This window comes from Crinia signifera, chromosome 4, assembly GCF_055691185.1.
Source record: "Crinia signifera chromosome 4, ASM5569118v1, whole genome shotgun sequence".
In the NCBI taxonomy this organism is placed as follows: domain Eukaryota; kingdom Metazoa; phylum Chordata; class Amphibia; order Anura; family Myobatrachidae; genus Crinia; species Crinia signifera.
The window spans coordinates 237,284,858-237,308,576 of NC_139220.1; the positions used below are offsets into that span (position 1 = coordinate 237,284,858).

Genomic DNA, 23,719 nt, shown 5'->3' on the forward strand with positions numbered 1-23,719 from the left:
AGTCACTCCCTTAAAACATGCATGAAAAGCAGAAAAGAAACTGCGCTATTTTAAGGGAATACATTTAAACATAATTTATCCAATTGATTAACCAATGGATAATATAATGATAATAAAATTGCAAATAAAATAAATAAAAAAAACAATATTATCAATATTCTTTAATTGAGCCACACTGGGCCCAATCAAAGGTGAGGGAATATAGCACTGCTCTCTCTTGTATATAGGAGTCCTGTTCCTATGGTGGATCTTAGTAAATAATGGCACAGTTAGTACATAGAGGTACAGTTCCGTTTCTATGTTGGTGAACCATTCATGATTGTTGGGGATCCTGTGGATCAAGATGGTTGTTGGATGGCAAAAAAAATACCCTTGGAGTGGTAATTAGTGCAGTTTGTCCATAGTGCCCCCACATTGGCATGCTCTGTGCTGATGTGAAGAGGGCTTGCCTATTCCTATCCTGCCAGAGTAGTAATTACCTATTGCCAGATTAGGGTACATATAAGCATATCAGAGGAGGGATACTTACTTGAAAAAGCTGGGATCCCGCTGGTGAAGAGTGTCGGGTTTGCACCCCAACTCTCTTGACAGCACTTGGAATTCAATATACTTCATCTAAGGAACTTGAACCAGGACCTATTTGGAGATGTAATGTACAGTTTGGAACTATGGACAAACTGCACTAATTACCACTCCAAGGGTATTTTCTCACCATACAGCAACCATCTTGAGCCACAGGAACTGCAACAATTCTGAATAGTTCGCCTACATATAAAAAGGAACTGTACCTCCATATACTAACTGTGCCATTACTTACTAAGGTTCACCATAGGAACAGGACCCTATACGAGAGCGGTGCAATATTCCCTCACCAAAACATTATTAGACTTGCCCAGTGGGGCCCAATCAAAGAATATCAATACTATTGTTTTTAAATAGATTTATTTACCATTTTATTATCATTATACATTGTTTAAAACATTTGCATAATATTTACCTTCAATGCGCTGGGTGAAATTGCATTTAAATTAATTCCTCAAAGGATCACTCTTTTCATACAAACACTACAATGCCTAGGTCTTCAGGACACAGCCATTTCTTGGTTTTCATCCTACCTAACTCCCACAAGCACGCTGAATAGGGGGGGGGTCATCCTTCACTGTGACCTTTATTCCCCATAATTCAATTGGTCTCAAAATCATGATGCTAAATGCATCTAGAAACCATACACCATGAAGAAGTGTGTTTGAATGGATAGAGAAGTCCGAAGTGTACACCTGTGTCAGCCATGAAGGAGCTGGACGCATATCACTGAGCGTGCACATGGACTGATTTTGGTGGATAGAGGAGTGACAGTGTACTACGCAGCAAATCAGCTATGGTTCTGGTTATGCAATAATCCATTACAGACAGTGAATTTTTGGCTCACAGCTCAGCCTAAAAAATTTTTTTTAATGAGACAATACAAAAGCTTGTTGACTGGTGGACAAAGTATATTGAAAAACAAGGATATTATTTTAAAAAATAAAGTATTTGTCTCTTCTGAAAGTTGATTAAAATAACTTACTATTTTTTGTTGTTTTGATATGTGTAGGGGCTTACAACCCTTTACCAGCTGCTTTGTTACTGCGCACTAGATCTTTAGTTTTTTCATTACTGGTTCCCTGAGGAATCACCTGTTCAGGCAAGCTTCTGAAATTCCATCCTAAACCCAATAACCTTCACAAAACCTTCCTGCCCAATTACATACCCACATATCCTTACTTACTGTACCTTCTCTTTCTTTCGTTTCCCAACCTAACCCCAGGCTAACATTGCTGTGTGACCATATCCACCAAGAACCCAAAACATTAGACTAATCTACTATTCTTGGATTAGGTAACTGGGCAGATCGTATAATTTTACTACTGTAGCTCTGGATCAGGTATACTCAGGGCTATTTTTCAGCAGGCTCCAGCAGGAACTGAGGCCCTTATTCTAGTTCACTCTTTCTGACAAAATATTTCTTAGATGGACAAAACCATGTGCACTGCAGGTGAGGCAGGTGTAAAACCCCACCCAAATCTAATTATCTCTGCACAAGTTACACCTGCCTCACCTGCAGTGCACATGGTTTTGTCCATCTAAGAAATATTTTGTCAGAAAGAGTGAATTAGAATAAGGGCCTCAGTTCCTGCTGGAGCCTACTGAAAAATAGCCCTGGGTATACTGTCAAAGACTAGAGATACTGGGAGATATGCATTTCCTGGATTGCGGCAATGCCGAGATCCCGTCCAGTCTGACCATTTTTTGAAGTGGAAATAACAGGCAAGGGTAACTTTTAAACTACTACAACTTTACAAAGAAAAAACAAAGTAAGAAGAATTGAAGGGATTTTAATGTTGCTTGCTGGCTTTTACATTTCTCCACATTGTAGGACAGGGGTGTCAAACTCAAATTCATCGGTGGCCCTCAAAGGGCCGGTTGTATCTGTAGGTCCCCCTGTATAATTATAATGCCATGGCACCACAGGCTGCTCCCCCTGTATAATATAAAATGAATGCCATGACACCACAGGCTGCTCCCCCTGTATAATAATAATGCCATGACACCAGACTGCTCCCCCTGTATAATATAATAAAAGTAATGCCATGACACATAAATGATTATACAGGAGGAGCAGCCTGTGGTGTCATGGCATTATTATTATACACGGGGACACCTCAGGAAACAGCAGATATAGTGTTCCCGCTAGGCTGTTTTAGTGGGGGCGCTGCGCCCTGCCCGATTTTTAAAGGGCAAAATGCACCCTGCCCGTCTCGCAGCGCCCCGCTAAAACAGCCTCACGGGGAAGCCCAGCGTCGCCGTTGACGGCGATGCCTGGCGCTTCCCCGGCAGCACAGCGTATTCGGAGGGGCCGGGCCCGCCCCCCTTTGATGACTGTGGCGGCCGGGCCCGCCCCCTTTGATGACAATGGCGGCCCAAGCACGCCTCTTTCATTACGGCGGCAGCCCGGGCACGCCCCCTTCATGACGTCGGTGGCCCGGGCACGCCCCCAGCTGTGACGTCGGTGTGCCCGGTCCGCCCCCCAGCGCCCTGCCCGGTGTCACTCCTAGAGTGAACACTAAGATATATATATTTTTTTTATTGTGAGTGTGATCCTAATCCTCACTTACTGTTTCTCTGTCTGTCCTGCAGCTGCTGCGGCTTCCAGCTTTTCTTCACTGCTTGCTGCGGCCACACTGTCCCCGACTCCAGGTCCAGCTTCCCTGCCTGCTCCTACTTCTCTACAGACGCATGGGCGGCCGGCGTCATCGTCATGACATCCCCACCCAGTGTCTGTCACTGCCGGGCATCAGAGGGAACAGGCGGCAGGGCCCTCCTCCACGTAGCCCGGCGGCCATGTTTCTGTAGCCGCATACATTTGTGCCTACAGGAACATGGCCGCCGACAGTGGAGGAACAGGTAAGGCGGACGTGGCCCGCAGCACTCCTGTTTTAGACACACTGCCCCTGCGTGCTATCTCCTCGCGCGGGCCACATGATAGGGTCTGGCGGGCCAGATTTGGCGCGCGGGCCTTGTGTTTGACACCCGTGTTGTAGGGCACCAATTCATTCTGCTGAGCAGGATTCCCTGTTTTAGTATATCTATGGTTTACAGTGGAACAGGAAAGAGACATGGCATGGCATATTTAACCCATCAAAAAAAAATAAAAGGAAAAATCAGGTAGACTGGAGTTAATCATTCTTAAGGATTGGCATTGGATAAATAATGACATAATAATTAAAATTAATTAAAATGTTCAAATTATGAAGTGTAAAGCTACAGGATCATTGTCCAGTTGAACCAGACTTTCTATGGTAGTCTACCCAGCACTTACAAAATAAACTACAGCATAACCCACTACTCTATGTACATGATCAATAGAATTTGGTGTGACAAAAGAACAAGTATTAAAGCATTTCAGGCAATTTAAATGTATTATATTGTGATATCACTGGCAAGATCTGTGTGTGCATGTGTGTATTCACCTTCATCACACTGCAAAGAATGAGCTCATGTCCTCTGGGTAGAGATCTTATGACTGAAGGCCAACACCTATAGATAACATCAGTGTCATATTCATCAAACCATTTAAGAAGACTCACATGCCCTGTAAATGGCAATAAGGTTACAGGGTCATCCTGGCATACTTCCTTCCAGTCAGGAAACAAATGTACCAGTGTCGGGATTATGGGGATAAGTTTAACATACTACCACTTAAAAAAAAAAAAAAAAGATCTCTTCTTCTAAGGGAATAACTACAGCAGTGATGGCTAACCTTGACACTCAAGTTGTTATTGAACAACACATCCCTCGGTTACAGTTTTGATATTTGGCGATGGTAAAAATGTAGGGCATGCTGGGATGTGTAGTTCAACAACAGCTGGAGTGTAAAAGTTAGCCATCACTGACCTACAGTCAGGGGAATACATTATAACATTATAGAATGTCCTGTATTATTCACTATTGGAAATAAGCACAGAGGACTGTAAATGGCTCATTAAAGTTCATTAAATGGGCATGGTTATTGGTCTTACAGTTGTCGACTAACTTTCCATAACTTCCCATTAAGCAATTGATCTGGCACATTGCCCACCTTGAGAAAGGAGAGTCATCAGCACTTATTTAGGTGGTGGTCTTTGTCCCACTTGGTAAAGCTCCACATCATTACGATCCATTTCCCACACTCCGATTCCATGCTCTCCGGCATGATAGAGCTTCTCTGATTACAATCTTTATAAAGTGCGCTGCAGTTGAGAGATCAAGACCTAGACTAGAAATGTTTCAGAAAGGAATGGTGCTGAAATTCAGATCTCTACTCAAGTAGAATCTCTTGCGTTAGGAAGTGTCCTCCTCAGGCAGGATCCAATTGGTCTCCTCCCTTATCTTTATACTCACTAAACAGCAATCTTATAAGCTCCGAAGGATCTCTAGATGTTACGCCGATTTGTAAGATTCAAAGCTGCCAACTGGGATGAAGCAATGTAGTGTCAGCAATTAATGTGAGAGAACAGATCAATGGGATATGATCTCTTACCAGACCTCTATATAGACTACCTACCTGGATGACATCCCATTTACTGTTGGTTGTAATGGTAATGGAGGTGTGTGTGAATGTTATAGGTGCAATGGATGTTATGAAGGACTGAGTGTATTTGATGAAACTGGCTGCCCATGCTATATACTTTAACTTATCCACATACTTGGAGAATGCTCTTCCACCCACGGTTTCCCTTTTCTGTTGATATTTTTCACTAGGAGGTCCAGGCTGACATCACCTTAAACTATGTAGCTCATGAAACATTAGCAAACAGAGCTGATTTGGCAGCTGATGTACATGCAAAACTCTCTCCAAAATAATCACCCTTCGTATAAGGTGAATGCAGTTTTATTGTGCAGCCTTGCTAGCCATGGCAATCCATGATCTGGACCATTCTGTGATAGTGATCAGCTTAAGTCAAGTCTGATATATACATAGATTGAATGCCTTGCTTTCAGCTTGGTAAAAGGACCGATAAACATATACATGCACAATAGCACTGGATAAAAAAAAAAAAAAATCAAAAAGTTTTAAAACTCTTAAATCACCAAATATAAATTAATATAATAAAATAAATGTAAAAGCTATATGAGTAATTAACATATCCTCCAATGAATAGAACAAAGAGTACTTCTAGTACAGGTACATCACCGATTATCCAGCACCCTTGGTTCCATGTACACATAGTGGCAGCCCAGTAGTTTACTCTCCTGCCCCCCCCCCCCCCCCCACAGCACCTAAACTTCTGCAGCCTAAAGACCCCATCCACTATTTTGAGGCATCACATGTGATGTATCAAATGCAATCCCATTCATGGCAGCCCGTAACATCTGCGACTCCGAACAGAGCTGAACGGCAACATGCCTCGGATCATATAGGAAAAATGTATATGAGATATGGCCACTTCATCTAATACCTCATTGTAGGAGCTCGGGATTGGATGAAAAGGGGTCAAATTGCACTGGTGGATGGGGGCCTTAACTCTACTCATGCAACACATTTCCCCTTTCACATTGCATCCTAGATCTGGGTTATTGCCAGGTCGTTACATCACTGGTCGAGCAATCCGGCACTTCCACCCAGGTTACAAGAAGGATTAAAAACTCGGGTTGCCCTCTGTATAATGGGCGACCCGGGTTTAAAGGTGTAGTCAATCTGGGATTCCAACTGTCGCGTCCCGACATTCGGAATCCAATGACATTTTTGCTTCACTCGACTGCAACTTATCGGAATTCATTCCGACTGTCGGAAAATCTGAGGTTTGTCGAAAATGGCCGCAGATTGTCGAGAAATGGCTGCAAATTCGACAATCCGCTGCCCTTTTGGACAAAACAGATCCAACTTTAAAAAAAAGTTGGATATGTTTTGGTCGGAAACGGCCTTCAATGCTGTAAAAAAACAGTAGCATTGAATAGGCAACAACCTCTATTTACAAAGGCGGAAATAGCAGCCGGGATTGAATACCCCTTAATCTAAAAGCGCCGGACAGGGTTGGATTCAGGATCCCGTTCCCGTCTCCGACCTGGGTTTGTGATGTGAAAGGGGTATATTTCTACCCATGCAGCTATGCAGCTTATTTTCTAACCACAAGACTCACTGAGCCCTACTGCAGCCCTCCTACAGCCTAACTGAACTTTGCTGCCTAACTACCCCATGGAGCCTAATGTGTCCAAAATATAAGTTGTGAATTATCAAGAACTGCATTACTGATCACTTACTCAATCAGTATTGTATAGGAGCTAAACTTGTATCAAAATCAAGTGAATGAAGGCTGTAGCAATTTCAAGTTGATGATCATAATCACCAACTAAAAAACTGCAGATTGTACATATACCATATTATTATGTAAGTGCATTTTGGACAGCTTTTTCATTTGTACATACAGTAAGAAGGAAAGTTATAACTGGTACAATCTAGACATTTTTGTTGTTCAGTCTAGGATTAAAGAAGGGTGCCGAAGGGGAAAGAGGGCACATCTGCGCATGTCAAAAGTGCTAAGAGTCGTATCATGGTTTTGACATGCACCCTGGTGATCACACTAAAGGGGCAAGTCCAGCTCTTAAGGAGCTGCCCACAAGCTCTATTTACACTGTGACTAGAATCGGTGAGCATGCACACACATTTACCCTGCCTATAGTTGAGGACAGCACCACTATTCTGTTTCTGCAGGGCTCTTTTCTAAGCACAGGGTGCAGCAGCTCCTGTTTAATACAGATTAGCAGGAACACTAGTTTGTTTTCCTTCCCAAATTTATTGAAACAAAAGGTTTTAAAGACATGGGTAAAATTTATTTGATGTATGCATGACATGACACAGATCTACATGCATCTTGCAATGTGTATACCTTAAGGCCCCCATACACTAGGCAATTCATCTGCAATTTAGGCTCTTTTCCTATAATTGCAGCAATGAATTGCAGGAATGAGCCCAAATTGTAAGTGATTAACAGCAGATTCGATGTGATGCGCGGTTCCGTACAAACCACACTGCAGCCTGTGAGTTGCACAAGGGATCTCTTGGATTGCTTCCGAGTCGGGCAGGCTTGGCTGGGAATGCATGTGAAATATTAGGCCAGAAAGGTGGAATGGCCTGCGACTTCTACGAGGGGTGAGGTCACTGTAGTGTATGGCCAACTTTAGAATAGGTTTTTTTTTTTTTTTTTTTTCAAACGGTGCTCAATTTTCCCTATTATGCCCACTACAAATTGAACATTGCCCCTCATTTGGTCCATCAACCTTTAGCAGCTATGGGTGTATCAGGGATGTAAATGATGTATTCTAGAAGTTGAAGTGTTTTATATTATATGTTATGTTCAAATCTAATGTAGCAGTTGGCCCTCCTGACACCCACAAGATGCATCCCCAATTTGAATGGTCACATTAGCTAAATACCTAACCCCTTCAACCCCGCAATAGTGGAAGCACTGTTCTACAAATCTCAAAATAACAAACATTCTAAAATTACATTTTAGATTATTAACCCCTTTAAAGACAAGCTGCTGCAGTCTTTGCACTGCACTTTGTTTCCAAATACATCATACAGAAAGATTCAGAATATTTGTTAAGAAAATGGTGTTATGTAACTAGTCTCATTCATAAAAAATGACAGCTACAAATAAAGTTGTCATCCAATGAAGTGGTTAAGGGAGATTGCTCGAAGCACGAAAAACTACCACCAATTTAACTCTTCATGGTTCCACATCTGGAACATTGTTATAATTCACACCTTCCTCTCCCTCAACTCTGCCAAATCACATCTACGTTCCCTCTTCATCTCGACTACGCAACTTTGTCTCTGATGTTCCCCTTTACTAGCCTCTTTCTATAATAATAATAATAATAATAATAATAATAATATACAGGAGGAGGGGAGGTTACTACAACAGGGGAGCATGGTATCTCTGTATCAGAGTAGGAGGTCTGTATATAGTTCTGGCGGGAAGCTACAGTATATCAGTGAACATAACAGGCTGGAGGGGAAGATGAGCCTTAGCATGCAGCCTGTGCCAGCATCTGATGAAGGGGTCTCAAAGACAGCCAATCATGATCAATTAAAGAGCAACAGCTGTGCCCTAAAGGAAGTCTGAAAAGAGCAACCTTTTCTCACAGATGACAGCACATATTAGAGCATGGAGACGATGACATGTCTGAGTTCCTGCTTTAATGAAACAGCGCAGACAGTGAGCCAGAAGTTAAAAGCTAGTGGGTTGCCTGGCCAGGTTTGTTCGTACAGGTGGCTCCATCTGGAATCACCATGCACATTTATGAAATAGAATATGACCTTATGACTAGACTGCATGATCTATTTGCATAGTAAAAACTAAACTGGAGGCAGGTGAAAAAATTGCCATTCTGATATTTAGTGTGTCTGCCATAAGAATTTATTAGCTGACCCAATTTTTCCTTCAGCAGTGGAGTTGGGCATGATGGGCATTTAAGAAAAACTCAGAAACAGTAAAGTAGGATCCAATTTTTTTTTTTTAAAGATTAATTCCTTGGCCCAACATGCAGATGTATCGCCATAGACTGTGGCTTCAGTTGCAGCATGCCAGTCCCCTGCATCGTGGCCGCACCACCTTTCACCAAGTGGCTTTTATTTATTAGAACATGCAACTAATTTACACAAATTTAAAAAAAATGGAATTGATAAAACTACTTGGCACTGATAAACTTTATAGGTGTTTAAAACCAATTCCTGTGCAATTAGTCATATAGTCCAGTATCTCTGGAAACGTGACTGGCAGATTGCGGCAAGTAAGATGCAACATTTAATGAAAATGGCGGTATGCTACCATATACAGTAGCATATTGAGGCTAGATGTAGCACGCAGTTGTAATTTTTGCAGTCACTGATCTCCACCCACACACTCATTTTCCTCCACTACGACTGACCATAGAGCATCCCATTCCCTTTTTCGGAACTGTTATACAACCAGATCTGTGAACAACTTGATCACATGGCCATGTCGCACATACATAATGCCTTTTATTTTACAGTCAAATAGATTCTGCCTGCAAAGTTAAAATGAAAACTGGCGGGGTGAGCAGCAGCAGCTAAATCCGAAAAGGTGGATTTTTATGCTAACTGCATAACCCAAATCAGATCCGTTCTGACAATAGAGTATTGGAAAGGATCCGACTTTAACTGAATATGCCCCTATAGTTTTCCACTTTCATCACTATTAGCTGCTCCTAAATCTCCATCACTTAAATATTAAAAATGACTAGTTGATAAATCTGTCATTTTCATGCTATAAAATGAGAAAAATCTAAGGTAATGTGCGGCCAATAGTCAATATTAATTTACATTGCACATTGATGCTTTTTAAATGACCTTAGCTGGTAGGTTGAACCATTCAGGTTGTTAATAAAAAAAAAAAAAAATTACAGAAACACTGGACATATAGGCCCTTATTCTGGTTGGTGCGGATATGTCCGCTTGCGTTCGTTCCGCCGATGTTTTGTGTTTGCGCATGTGCAGAGGCATATCTGCGCATGTGCAAAAGGGACATACGTCCAAATTCCACATGAATTGTTTACACTACGAACAGGGGGAGGAGAGGGGCGTGAAGGGCTGTTTGGGCTCATTACCATATGCATAAGCCCCGCGTTTCATGGGCGTTCCCATGAAAACGCTGGGCGTACGTATGGTAATGCCGCCGTGACGCACGTGTAGGGGGCGGACATATGACATTGCCGGATGTCAGCTGCCCGCCCAGATCCCTGCTTTTGCACGGAGAAATGCCCGAGTGGTCTGAGCTCGCGGGAGCTGCCTGACCACTCGGTCCTGCATTCGATGGTATGCGACCATCGAATGATGGGGGAGGTTCCCAGAGATGGAGGAGGTGTATACATGAGAAATCCACTCGTGCTCCGTGCGGTCAGCGGCTTACCGCATTCGGACGGAGTGAGCGATCCGTACGGAAGGCGGGGTTTAGGACGCACGGACCAGAATAAGGACCATAGTGGGATAGTTCATTTAGCCAATGGATTTGGTGGGGGGGCTATTCAATTAGCCCCAATATAATGGGGATAAATAATCCGAGCCACCACAACACATAGGATCCAGATACTTATCCCAGACCCATTTTTTATTACATGAAAATGGTAAATTTTTATTTTGGGGAAATAAAAAACCTGTCTCTGAATCAATAGCCCCACAATGACGGTCAGTTAAAAAAAAAAAAAAAAAAAAAAAAAAAAAAAAAAAATCGCACTATAAGTCCGTTTATTTCAGGAGAAAACCGATTGTATTGAATGGAGTACCCCCCCCCCCCCCCCCCTCCGATAAAGTTCACGATTACTTGATCTCTCCATTACTGAAATGATATGTATAGATAGATGAAACATTAACAGATATTACAGATACTGTGCCATACTCTCAAGAGAGCAACTGAATTCAAATGTAGGGGATGCTCGATCCAATATCTTACAGCAATACTAAAAGGTGAAATTATTTTCCTGCTCCACACCACACTCCATACACTCCAGGGGACTCATTAGACATGCAAATGAGTGACAATCCATAGAATCATACAGCAATCCTTCCCTGGGGAACAGAATATGTTACAATTATACCACAGAGAAGAACAAATGCAAACATAAAAACAAACATTAGTAATATAAAAACACATCTTATCTTTTTCCCCACAACAAATCAGCATGAGGTTAAAGAATGGAAAATTGTGGCAGCCTTTAATAAACATATGCATATTAAATTTGCAAAGAAAACAAAATAGTTTGTTTTGTATGGTATGCACTGTAAACAGATTTGTAATGAATATCTGAAATCATTCACAATACACAAAACAATCCTTCTATGACCCTTATACGGCCTACACACATGCCGATATTAAGGCATTTTCTAAGCGATTTTGCTTAGTTTGGCAAAGTCGCTTAGCAAATGCCCTCACATCGGTGTATGTGTGGGGGCTGTATCGGCAGCCGTGCGCGTCCCCGCGCGTCTTTATCGCTGGCCGAGATTGATGGACAGTGTCCATCAATCTCGGCATCGGCAGTGTTCTCCCACCGGACAGCTCGCTCTGTGTGTGGGCTGTCAGCTCTGTGTGCTATGCTATAGCGGCGCAGCACAGCCCGACCTAGCATAGCTAGGTAGCCCTGCACACATCGGCATGTGTGTAGGGCCCATTAAACATGTAGGACACACAACAGGCACTGGCTGGCAGCCCATAAACATAATACAGTAGTATTTTAGATATCAACTTGATAGATATTGCAAAAAAAAATATATAGAGAATCAGCCTGGCACTCCCGATGCTTGTGGTACAACTGCCGCGGGTGCTCGGAGGAAACAAATTTGTAGTAGACGACTCAAACAGGCTCTGTCACTCCAGCGGTCTTTTAGTGAAAAAAGGTTTTAATGTGGTCCGACGTTTCGGGGCTACAACAACGCCCCGAAACGTCGGACCACATTAAAACCTTTTTTCACTAAAAGACCACTGGAGTGACAGAGCCTGTTTGAGATATATATATTATATATATATATATATATATATATATATATATATATATATATATATATATATATATATATATATATATATATATATATATATATATATATATATATATATATATATATATATATGTGACTCCTAAACCCCTCAGGTTAGGACAGAATGTCAGGTGTAAGATAATTATACCAGAACAGTAAGCAACTTTTTTACTGGTCATAAGGATTACCTAAAGCAAATGCTCTGTATAATTCTGTAGTATGCACATTATAAATGTCACTTCAATGCTCATTGGTTGTCATGGACAACTTCTCCACTTGCACACTTTGCCATTCTTATCATTGCTTCATACATTTACCCTTTGCCTTCAATAGTCAAGGTTTTAAGAACATCCATGTTGGAGAGTAACTGGTGTAATAAAAACCCGCGTCGCACCCGTGATTTGTTACACAGGTCCAACCCAGGTGAGACCACTTTCAGACAAGCGAGTGAAACCAGTTATTCCTGGGAAGGCAACATCACTTCACACAGGTGCCGCATCGGTTCTTAATATGCTGTAAATGGGTCGTCACAGATTGGCCAGATTACCGATTTACACGAATACCTCTTTCAGACCATAGAGCCAGGTAGGGATGCCAATCCTGGGTTATTTTTTCAATCCTGGGATTGGCTTCCCTATTTAAAAAAATGCCCCGGGATCCGGGAGGTGTGGCAGGACATATGAGGCTGTGAACAGTTGAGCTGAGCTGTTGTCCAAAGTAAATGTGGCTGTGTCCGGAAGCGGCGTAGAAGCTGTCTGGCCTGTGCAGTGTGACTATGACATTGTGTCACGCTACGCAGAGCCGCGCCAGAAGAAGCCGGGCAACATCTGAGTAGGAGCTCAGATGCCGCCCGACATTAGATGGCGCATGCGCCGTCTAATTCCGAAATCCCGGGATTGGAACCTCCAATCCCGGGATTAAAATTGCGGTAATTTTGGGGCCAAATCCCGGGATCCCGCCGATCCCGGGATTGGCCACCCTAGAGCCGGGTCTGTCACGGGAGCAACCTGGCATTTGCAATGTGAAAGCTCCTCACATCGACCCAGGCTTATTGCCCGGGTCATAGTCGTGTTCAACCCTGTTTATGACCAGGGTTGAAATGTGGTTGTAGCACTTTTACACTGCATATTAACCCGGGTTAATACGGCAATAACCTGGGTTAATTTGAACCGGTCTGAAATGGTACAGGTCTTATAGCCCTTTAAGGCCACCATTTAATGCATGCGATACCCTGTCTGAATAGATCTGTGATACCATTATTCAAGTCAAGTATCAAATGCAGATTCAGTACCATCATTGTTATATTTTACCTCCACCGTTGTTGTTGTTACGCCTACTGTCTGAGGGTATTTCCTGGTATGCACAAAAGCCTCATCAAGGCACCTAGGTTTACCTACCAGTCTGCCCCTATGCCCGTAGCCATCTCAAGCTAGAGGTCAGACCACAGGGGTGACAGCAATATTCATTGATGATTGGGGCAAACTGTGGGGGCTGATGCTCTACTATGTTTATACAATACATTCCTGGTGACTTCTCCTCTCTGCCGCCTATGGTATACACTCCGGGTTCAGAGTTGAATTTACAGCAGGCTGATCCACTCTGCATCACACTGGGGGTCACAGATAGATTTACCGATGGTTATTCTGCTCCGGATGCCCAAGATATGTACATGGGAGGCAGAATTACATTTACTTACAGCAGCTGCGCTCAGCACTAGGGGAGTAAACTAAGGTACAGAGTGGCCAAAGATTGAGGATCAAGTTTGAGAGCCACTTACAAGCCACCAGTAAGTAATAATCTAATGCCAGCCACACCCACTGCAATAAGACCTGAGAAACTGTAACAATTCTTGACAATATGGAATAGTAAATTCAAACAGTATCAGGAATGTCCGCTAATGTGGTTTGAAGTAGATTGTAAACTTGCAGCAGGGCTCTCCTACCTCCAAATCTGTCTGTTGTTACCCAGTTTGTTTTATCACTGTCTACTATTGTAAAGCGCAACGGAATCTGCTGCGCTATATAAGAAACTGTAAATAACTAAAATAAATAAATGAATGGAGTAATCTTCAGCTACACTAAAGGCCCCCATGCACTAGCCACTCTCGCATGCGATACTCCGCTAACTCACCCGGCTGCTCCCGGGTGGCTGGATCACATACAATCCTTATGCAATCCTTTTACATACGATGTGTCGCATGTCATCCCAGCAAGGGCTGCGATAAATAGTTCCTGCCACCAGTCTGCAATGCAATGCTAGGTGCACAGGAATGCACCTTGTATCGCAACCACAGAAAGAGCTTTATGACACACAATTCATGCGATCCGTTGCAACAATGCTTTGGAATCACATAAAAAGTGCACATATCACATAAGTGGATATGGGCCTCAAAACCCCATACACACTTGCTGATTCCTCCCCCCCCCCCCCCCTCCCCAACACCGATACTGGCGGCGGTGGAGACCTGGCAATGGCAAGTGAGCACTTGCCAATACCAAGGTGAAAGGGAGCTACAGCGGAGGAGCGCTCAAGGGGAGTGACAGCCATGCTGCAGCATAGTCGTTGATAACGATGGCCTGCCTTGTCTGAACATGCAAGAGTGAGGGGGTTCTGTCACATTTACAGTACCTACCTCAAACTACAGTACCTGGATTTTAGACACCAGAGTCAGCTAATGTCATCCATTTTATTAAAAAACAATTCCAAGTATTAAAAAAAAAACTACAACAGCAATGAAGAAACAATAAAAATATATACATGTGCCTAGTATATTTAAAATAAACATTGCCTCTTACAATTAAAAAATGGTGTATGTTTGTTCCACTGGTGCCCCTTATTTATGCTCCAGAGCGCTGATTAAAACTTCATATTTGACCTTGGCAGAACAGACGGATTCAAGTCAGACAGGTCAACAGTGTCTATGTCAACCAATATTTATTGACAATCAAATGGTCGACATGGTCAGAATGTCGACATAAAAAAGCTTGATCTTAAGATTAAGAAACAATAACTTGACATAGAAAAAGGTTGATGGAAGCTTTTCACTTTTTTGGTGCCTATGTTGACATGGACAGCATATAAAAGTGTACCACTGCGCTCAACATACTTTAGGCATGGTGCTGAGCACATGTCCTCTTGGATAGTAAAGTATGAACGGTTTACAAAAAAAAAACCACAACTTTGCCATGTCAACCTTTTTACCATGTCGACCAATAGTGGTCAAACTTCTGAACTTCAAATTAATGGCCGCATACCCCAACTAACATTACTAATGATTCCATTTTGTCATGGCCAGTTTAAAGCACTTAGATTTTCAATTGTAATGCGGTGTACACAGTGCAATTCGCACTATCGATTTTGACTATATAGTCAAAACCGCATAGACCATAGCGCAAATCGCACCGTGTATATGCAGCACTCAATGCAAGTGCGTGGCCCCATGGCATCGGAATTGATGGAGGACAAACTGGAGTCCTTGGGGGGTGGGGACACCTCATTTAAAACATAAATTATACAGAGATGACAGCTTTCCTTTACACTTGTATATAACAAAGCAGGCATGCCACTCCATCAGTGCAATGGTTATCCAGAGCCTGCAGGGAACATTTTGAGCTGTAATATCAAACAAAACAGGATTTGTCCTTAAGGAATAAGTTCTTTTTAATTCCACATGTCAGCGTTACAGGAAAGCCATCCCTGTATCATTATTCACCAGTATAATTACCTCCCAGGAGCATGGATGGATTCACACATTTAACTAATCAGCACTATTAACTCACAAAACCTACTCATTCATTAACAGAGACCATGATAAACTATGCTTATATATTCACAAATAGAAATGGGAGACATTACAAGTGATACAAACAGCAACCATAAACACATGCATAAAAGAAACTTTGAACACATGCGTCAATGCTGCTCTAGAACAGAACACACCTACAATTGTGTCCCGCTACGAACTTTCAGCTCTGTCCGATATATAAAACAAGATAACCAGTTTAAGATTGTCACATGGATCTCCATGAATAAAATCACATATGCAACTGAAAGTAGCAACCAGCACCACATCTCCTAAAAGGAATTGATAAAATAAAAAAAAATAGAGAGTAATTTTATCGACCCAACATAGCTGGGTTTTAGGGGGGGGGGGGGGTTAGGTTCTAAGCCATGTGGGGCGACGTAATACAGTCGGAGCTCGTTGAAGGTGCGTGAGGCAGGTCAAACTCTGAGGATTTGCCTGGTAAATGAATGCCGTTTTATAAAAATGTCAGCGCTTGACCGGTATTCTGCACCTTTGGTAAACTCAAACTGTTGTATTACATACCGCTGCTGGAAAGTGATAAAAAGGAGAAAGATATAGTATCAACCAACCTTTAAGACACAGCCTGTAACATTTTCAGTTAGGAGCTGTGCTTTACTGTATTTCTCTACAAGGCTTAGTACATAGACATCCCCTAGTAATAAATCCAGCAGTTACCCATTAATCAGCCCCCTGCATCTTTGCCTGAAGTTAAATAGGAATCTTGCAACAAATAGTGTTCAGGTTGTCACCACACCATCAACCCTCTGACAGACACATGTATTGCAGCAGTCCCACCCAAGCGACACACGTACTGTAAAATCACAAAAATGCTGGAAGCACACACAGCTCCTATATAGCCTGACCCACCTCTTTTGGGTGCCTGCACCCCTAAATGGGTGCAGGCTCCTCAAGCACATGCAACCCCTAAAATGTGCATGCACCCCAAGCACACGCACCCCCCTAAAGGTGAATGCACGCCAAACCACACCCCCCCACACACACACAGGTGCATGCACTCCAAGCACGCCCCCCCCCCCCCACACACACACACAGGTGCATGCACTCCAAGAACAACCCCACAGGTGCATGCACTCCAAGCACCCCCCCACCCCCACAGGTGCATGCACTCCAAGCACCCCCCCCACCCCCACAGGTGCATGCACTCCAAGCACCCCCACAGGTGCATGCACTCCAAGCACCCTCCACCCCCACAGGTGCATGCACTCCAAGCACCCCCCCACCCCCACAGGTGCGTGCACGCCAAGCAAACCCCACACACACAGGTGCGTGCACTCCAAGCATCCCCCCCACCCCCGTGCATGCACTCCAAGCACATACACCCCCATCTCCAGCAGGTGCATGCACGCCAAGCACACGCACCCCCCAAAAGGTGCATGCACTCCAACCCCCCCCACGCAGGTGCATGCACTCCAAGCATCCCCCCACCCCCGTGCATGCACTCCAAGCACATACACCCCCATCTCCAGCAGGTGCATGCACGCCAAGCACACGCACCCCCCCAAAAGGTGCATGCACTCCAAACCCCCCCACACACGCAGGTGCATGCACTCCAACCTTCCAACCTCACACCCATCTCCAGTACCCAACCCCCTTGATAAGTTATATACACCCACAACCCCTTCATAGGCACATGCACTCCAGCACATCTCCCCCCCCCCCAAGTAGTGCATGCACCCCATGAACCCACACACACACAATTCACCAATACATGCAACCCAAACACCTAGCCACTTTACAGATACATGCATACCCACAACCTATTGACAGGCTCATGAAGCCAAACATGCCCCCTAACCCTAGCCCCTTGACAGACACACGCACACCCGCAACAACCTGACAGTCGCACGCACGCACGCCCGCTGGGAGAGAGGGGACAGCGCAGGCATAGTGCACACAGTAAACGGACAGGAAGCTCCGGCCCTACAGCTTGCTCACCCGGGACACCGTCAGGTCGGTCATGAGCTCGTCAAAGGCCCTGGTCTCCTCGGCCTGCTTCTGGTTGTGCAGAGCGATCTTCTCGCTGAACTTCCGCGGGTTGGAGCCGCTGGAGGCCTGGGACGCAGCCATGGCGCAGGCCTCAGCTGTGTGCGAGGAGGGGAGAGAGGGGTATCGGCTGTGCAGTCCCTGCGGGACCGGTCCCGCTCAGCCTGTCATGGGGTCCGGGCTGCTGCCCCCTTCCGGAGGATCAGGAGCGGCCCGGCCTGTCGCCGGTGGGAGGCGGAGAGTCCATCGGGAGGAGCAGATCTCCGGGCAGGGACGGACACACACACACCAGAGCTCTCGGCTCCCGCCGCCGGCCAATTACTTTACAGTCTCCCGCAACCCCCGGGGTCTCCGAGCTCAGTCAGGGCCGCTTCCTCCCGTTGACAACAACTCCCGCAGCAGCTCTCCGGCCTGTGCCCGCCCACTGTACACCCACTACCCGCCGCCGCCGCCCACAGCCAGCCCAGCATCACCCGCCTCTCCCTCACGCCCCACACTCTCCAGTCAGCCGCCCAGTCAGCCCCCAACAGCGTCGCTTCACTCGCTACTCGGACAGGGCGGGGCGGGTCTTAGTGCCGGGGGTCATCATCTGCCGGGAGCCCGGAGCCGTGCACATCGCGTTATCCGAGTCTCCGACATGTCCGAGCTCACCCGCAGCTGTCAGCCCGCCACTCACCCGCGCTGCAACAAGTGCTGTGTGGCGTCAGTTATGTAATGTATGGGCGCTGCTCCAGAGGGCTTATACTACAGGATATGTAATGCTGCGACTGTGACCCCCCCTCGCACCTGTGTTACCCCTATAATCTGTGTTCTCCCTGTTGCCCTCTGGGAAACGTTACAGGTGCTTGAGTTGCCGTACTAGCCGGTTGCGGAACAGTTTTTTCCCATCTGTTATTTTGTGTTTGAATTGTGACTTCTGAATGTAGAGGCTGCCCGAACACAGGTGAGGGGGGTGCGTCGCGGATCGGCGGGCGAAGGGAAGCCCATAGGCTTCCATGGGGTTACGCCATATAGAACTGGCGTAACCCCCTGTAGCGAAGCAGCAGCGGTGGGGCTTTGCTGCATATAAAAATGCGGTAAAAACCCCGAAAACTGGGTTTTTACGGCATTTTTAGTTTGGTGAATCTCGCCCATAGTGACAATAAATTATTATTCTATTCTATAACGCGGGAGAGGAGATGGCATTGATTTGCTCGCGCATCTTGCCCTGATTTCTCTTGTTCTATTCTATGCTCTGTGGGTGGGTGCATTATCAAAGGGTCCCTATACAGTACATGCATCTGTGGTAGTGAGATGTGATAGCCGGTTCCAGTTGTTAGGTAAACAGTAATTAGGTCCATAGGTCTACCACTATTGGTCGACAGGCAAAATGTGGACACGGTCATAAAGTCAACATGCTTTAGGTCGACACAAGCAATAAGTCGTGCGTAAAAAGGTGAGTTTTTCACAATATTTCCACTTCTAACTCATTTGGGTATGGATCATTAGGTTGACCAAACTAAGGTCGACATGCATTAGGTTGACCACTGAAGTTCAGGAGGCCTTAGGTCCACACATGAAAAAGGTTGACATGGCTTAAAGTTGACAGGGTCATTAGGTCGACAGTCAACATGGGTTTCTCACATTTTTTCTCGAATGTCAACAGGCTACATGGACACCAAAAAAAGCACCGCATACACTCGCCATGCTTTGGGCTCGGTACGCTATTCTCCCTTTACGCCCTAGTAGTGGATGGTAGGGCATGAAATACTATCTGTCGGCATGTCGGTTATAAAAAAAAAAAACGTGAAAAGCCCATGTTGATCTTTTGACTGCCGACCTTCCCAATGTCGACCTAATGCTTGTGTCCACCTATTTCATGTGTCGACCTTCGGTGGACGACCTAATGCATGTTGACCTTTTGACTGTCGACCTAGTGACCGTATACCACTAGTTTATACATTACAATCCATATGGACTACAATTGGGAACAGTAAAGTGGGCCGAGCAAAGCGAGGGACCATGCACGAAGCATGGAGAGCAATGTAATACCCATTTCACATGGCAACTGCCGAGTCGCACCCGGGATTTGGACATGGGTCTGTCCCGGGAACGACCCGACCTTTTGCGAGGTAAAGCAACCCGGAAATAAGCCCGGTCACTGACGTTATCTGTGGCAGAGCATCAGCGCATTATTGAAGGGATGGGAAAGGAGGCAGAGCTTGGGACTGAAGCTGTGAACGCGACCCAGGTCACTCAACCCGGGTTACCAGTTCATACTGCACAGCAACCCGGGTCCCACCCAGGATTAACCCTTCTTTTAGCCTGGGTCAGTTTGCTGGACCTGGGGTTTTTCAAAAGGACCTGTCACACACCAGTGACCCGGGTCGAAACCTGGGTTATATGTGTAATGTGAAAGGGGTATACAGAGAGACGGTACACTAACTGAAAAAAGTGAAGAACTCATGTCAAACTTTTCATGTGTTGACCACAGGGCTGAGGAGTCGGAGGAAATCTCGAGTACCTGGAGTCGGAGTCGGCAAACAATGCACCGACTCCGAAAATTTGGTACTTATGTATTATCTGGGCTCCCATGTTAAATGCACCCCATTTTTTCATACCCCTACTATCCAACTACGCATGGAGTTGATTTTATATAGTGTGGCGAGCGCAGCGAGCCACCGTGCCTGAAGCGTGGCGAGCGGACACGGTCTCATAAGAAAACCGGGAGCCCAGATATTACATAAGTACCGAAAATTATAATCCACGTCGGCGTGGAGTTGATTTTAGATAGTGTGGCGAGCGCAGAGAGCCACCGTGCCCAAAGCGTGGCGAGTGGACGCGGAATACATGTAAAGTAATCCGCGTCCGCTCGCCATGCTTCGGGCTCGGTGGCTTGCTGCGCTCGCCACACTATCTAAAATCAACTCCATGCCGACGTGGATAGTGGGGGTATGAAAAGGCCACGCTTCGGGTTGGCGTTGATAGTGGGGGTGGTGTTAACAATGGGTGTACATTTAACATTGCGAATCGCATCGCATGCCACTTGCTGGCATGCGTTGCTATGCGATATTTAATTGTACAATCAGGGGCATTTTCCCGAAAATCACATTGCATACCATCGCATAGTACCTGGGGGTGTGCAAGGATGGAATAACATGCAAATCAGCAGGAAATGGCCGAAAATCGTACACAAAATCGCATCGCAGATCAAATCAGCAAAAAAATAGGCAGAAAATCGGCCGCAAATTGGCCGATAAATCGGATGCGATTTAGATGAAATCGGGCGCCGTGATAATACACAAGTACCTAAGAAAATTAATAAAACTTTGTTTTCATTGTGTTTGTCCTTTGCTTAAACTGTTCAATACAGTAGACTGTTGGCTTCCCAGCCTCTAGTTTCTGTAGTAATAATATGTATATTGCCTTTCTTTCCTTCAAGGAATGTATCAAACACATTCGCATATTAATACAGAGGAGTCGGCGTCAGAAGTATGAGGAGTCGGAGTCAGAACATTTATCTACCGACTCCACAGCCCTGGTTGACCATTTCAATGTCGACCTTTTTGCTTGGGACGAATTTTGCATCTCTGTCCTGGGTATGATGCTTTCACATTAGACCCGGGTTTCCCATTATACAGAGGGTAATCTGGGTTTAACCCTTCTTATAACCCAGGTGAAATGCCAGGTTGAGCTACCCGGGTTATTCAGTGTGGTGCGTTCACACCGCATCTCAACCCAGGTCCAGACATCACCAACCCGGGTTATTTGTGCATGTGAAAGGGGTACTTATGATTCACTCCTTTGGTAGTTGTGCTGCTGTTATGCAAGATTGTATCTCATGTCACTCTTATTTACTACATCCTGGGTACTTGTTTAGTTTCACGGCGGCAGCGAGAGGACACTGAAGCTATGAATATGCTATTAACTGCCTTAAGCCACGCTATCAGCATAGCGACTGTTTGAATTCTGGCAGCTTGCCAGCTGCTTACTTGTTTAGTTTCAGGGCGGCAGCACGTGCCGCCTTACTTCTGTAATGTACGTTATCAGGGTGCTACGCTGACTCCTCCAAGGCAGCCCAGCGCTGCTACTCCTAACCTCCTGTGAAGTGAGCGCCTCTCACACAGCGCTTGTGCCCACATCATATCCTCTCTCCTGTGGAGAGGGGATCATGCGGGCGCCGGCGGAGAGGCGCTACATCTTTGTGATACGTAGGAGCGTCTCAGATGCTCCAGCACCAATGCAATGATACCCTCCTGCCTCTGACCTCTGAGTAGCTATTGCTCACATGTATGATGTTGCAGGTTTGAATGTGTTCCTGAAACACCCCCACCATCCACGCCATACCGAAGCGTGGTGTTACGCGTCCTACCTACCTTTTCATACCCCCACCATCCACGTCGGCGCAGAGATGATTTTATATAGTGTGGCAAGCGCACGCGGATAACTTCACATGTATTCAGCATCCGCTCTCCACACTATATAAAATCAACTCCACGCCGACATGGATGGTGGGGGTATGAAAAGGTAGGTAGGACGCGTAACACTGCGCTCGCCACGGGATGGCGTGGATAGTGGGGGTATAAAATGGAGGCATTTGCCAGTATGTAACATGGAGCACTGGCAAATGCCTCCTTCATTGTGCATGATACGCAATTGCATCCACACCCGCTCTTTATACAGGAGAGGCATGCGCTGCTCAGACGCAGGAGTCTCATTGCTGGAGTGTCAGAAATGATCCTACGTATCACAAAGATGTAGCGCCTCTCCGCAGTCGCCCGCATGATCCCCTCTCCACAGGAGAAAGGATATCATGCGGGCACAAGCGCTGTGTGAGAGGCGCTCACTTCACAGGAGGTTAGGAGAAGCAGCGCTGGGCTGCCTTGGAGGAGTCAGCGTAGCATGCTGATAACGTACATTACAGAAGTAAGGCGGCACGTGCTGCCGCACTGAAACTAAACAACTAAGCAGCTGGCAAGCTGCCAGAATTCAAACAGTCGCTACGCTGATAGCGTATCTGGAGGCAGTTTGGCAAGCTGCCAATATTCATAGCTTCAACGTCCTCGCGCTGCCGCCGTGAAACTAAACAAGTACCACATCCTGTACTGCATGGTGACTAGCAATGTACTGCGGCCAGGGACTCACAGAGGGGTTGCTATAGAGCTCACCTTGCAGACTCATTGGAGGAAATTTACTAATGAAAATACGCCAGGAGTTGGAGTATTTTTAGGCAGTCGTGTGCAAATACGACTGCCTACGCATATTTTTGGAACTTACTATTCCGAAAATACGCCTATTCGTATTGATGGCACATTCATATTGGTATTTACGAATGCATAAATCATCGGAAGAATACGAGTAGGAATCACCATTCAGTCAAATGGTGATTCCTAATTTACTAAGTATGTAATATACAGCTGCTAATTGCCGTGAAAATACGCCTGGAAAATACTCGTTTCGGTCAGATCTGTGCATGTTTCAGTGTAAAAATAAAAAAATCAGTGTGGGATCCCCCCCCCACATGGCTGTAACCGGCCCCGGGCTCAAAGAGCTGGTCCTGGTTCCCAAACTAAGGGGGAAAAATGATTAGGGGTCCTCTGTATTTTGCGAACCAACCACAGGCCCAACCAGCCAGCAGGGAAATGCCACAGCTGAGGGAAACTGTATATATTAGTTCCCTCCGCCAAAGCATTAACCCTGTGACCAGTCAGCCTAACCAGGAACCCTAGGGGAGTGGGGACGCCCCAATAAAGGAGTCCCCTCTTCTCCAGGATTGACCATAGCCGAGATGAAGCCCAGGGCTGTCCCCAGTGCCCCAAGGGTGGTGGGCACCGGGCTGATAGCCTTTGAGTGTA

General features: G+C 45.4%; 1 protein-coding gene across 4 annotated transcripts in view; it reads right to left on the reverse strand.

Annotated features, from left to right (window-relative positions):
- CRTC3 (CREB regulated transcription coactivator 3) overlaps positions 1–18,357 on the reverse strand; it is a 110,480-nt gene extending 92,123 nt beyond the window's left edge. The window contains exon 1 of one of the 4 annotated variants that reach the window (XM_083184034.1): positions 17,838–18,357. In XM_083184034.1, the coding sequence (XP_083040160.1) occupies positions 17,838–17,969 (132 nt within the window). In that variant the 5' untranslated portion in view covers positions 17,970–18,357. The remainder of the gene's footprint in view (positions 1–17,837) is intronic. The other 3 variants (XM_083184036.1, XM_083184035.1, XM_083184037.1) reach the window with 3 other exon arrangements.
- Positions 18,358–23,719: the final 5,362 nt, after the last annotated feature.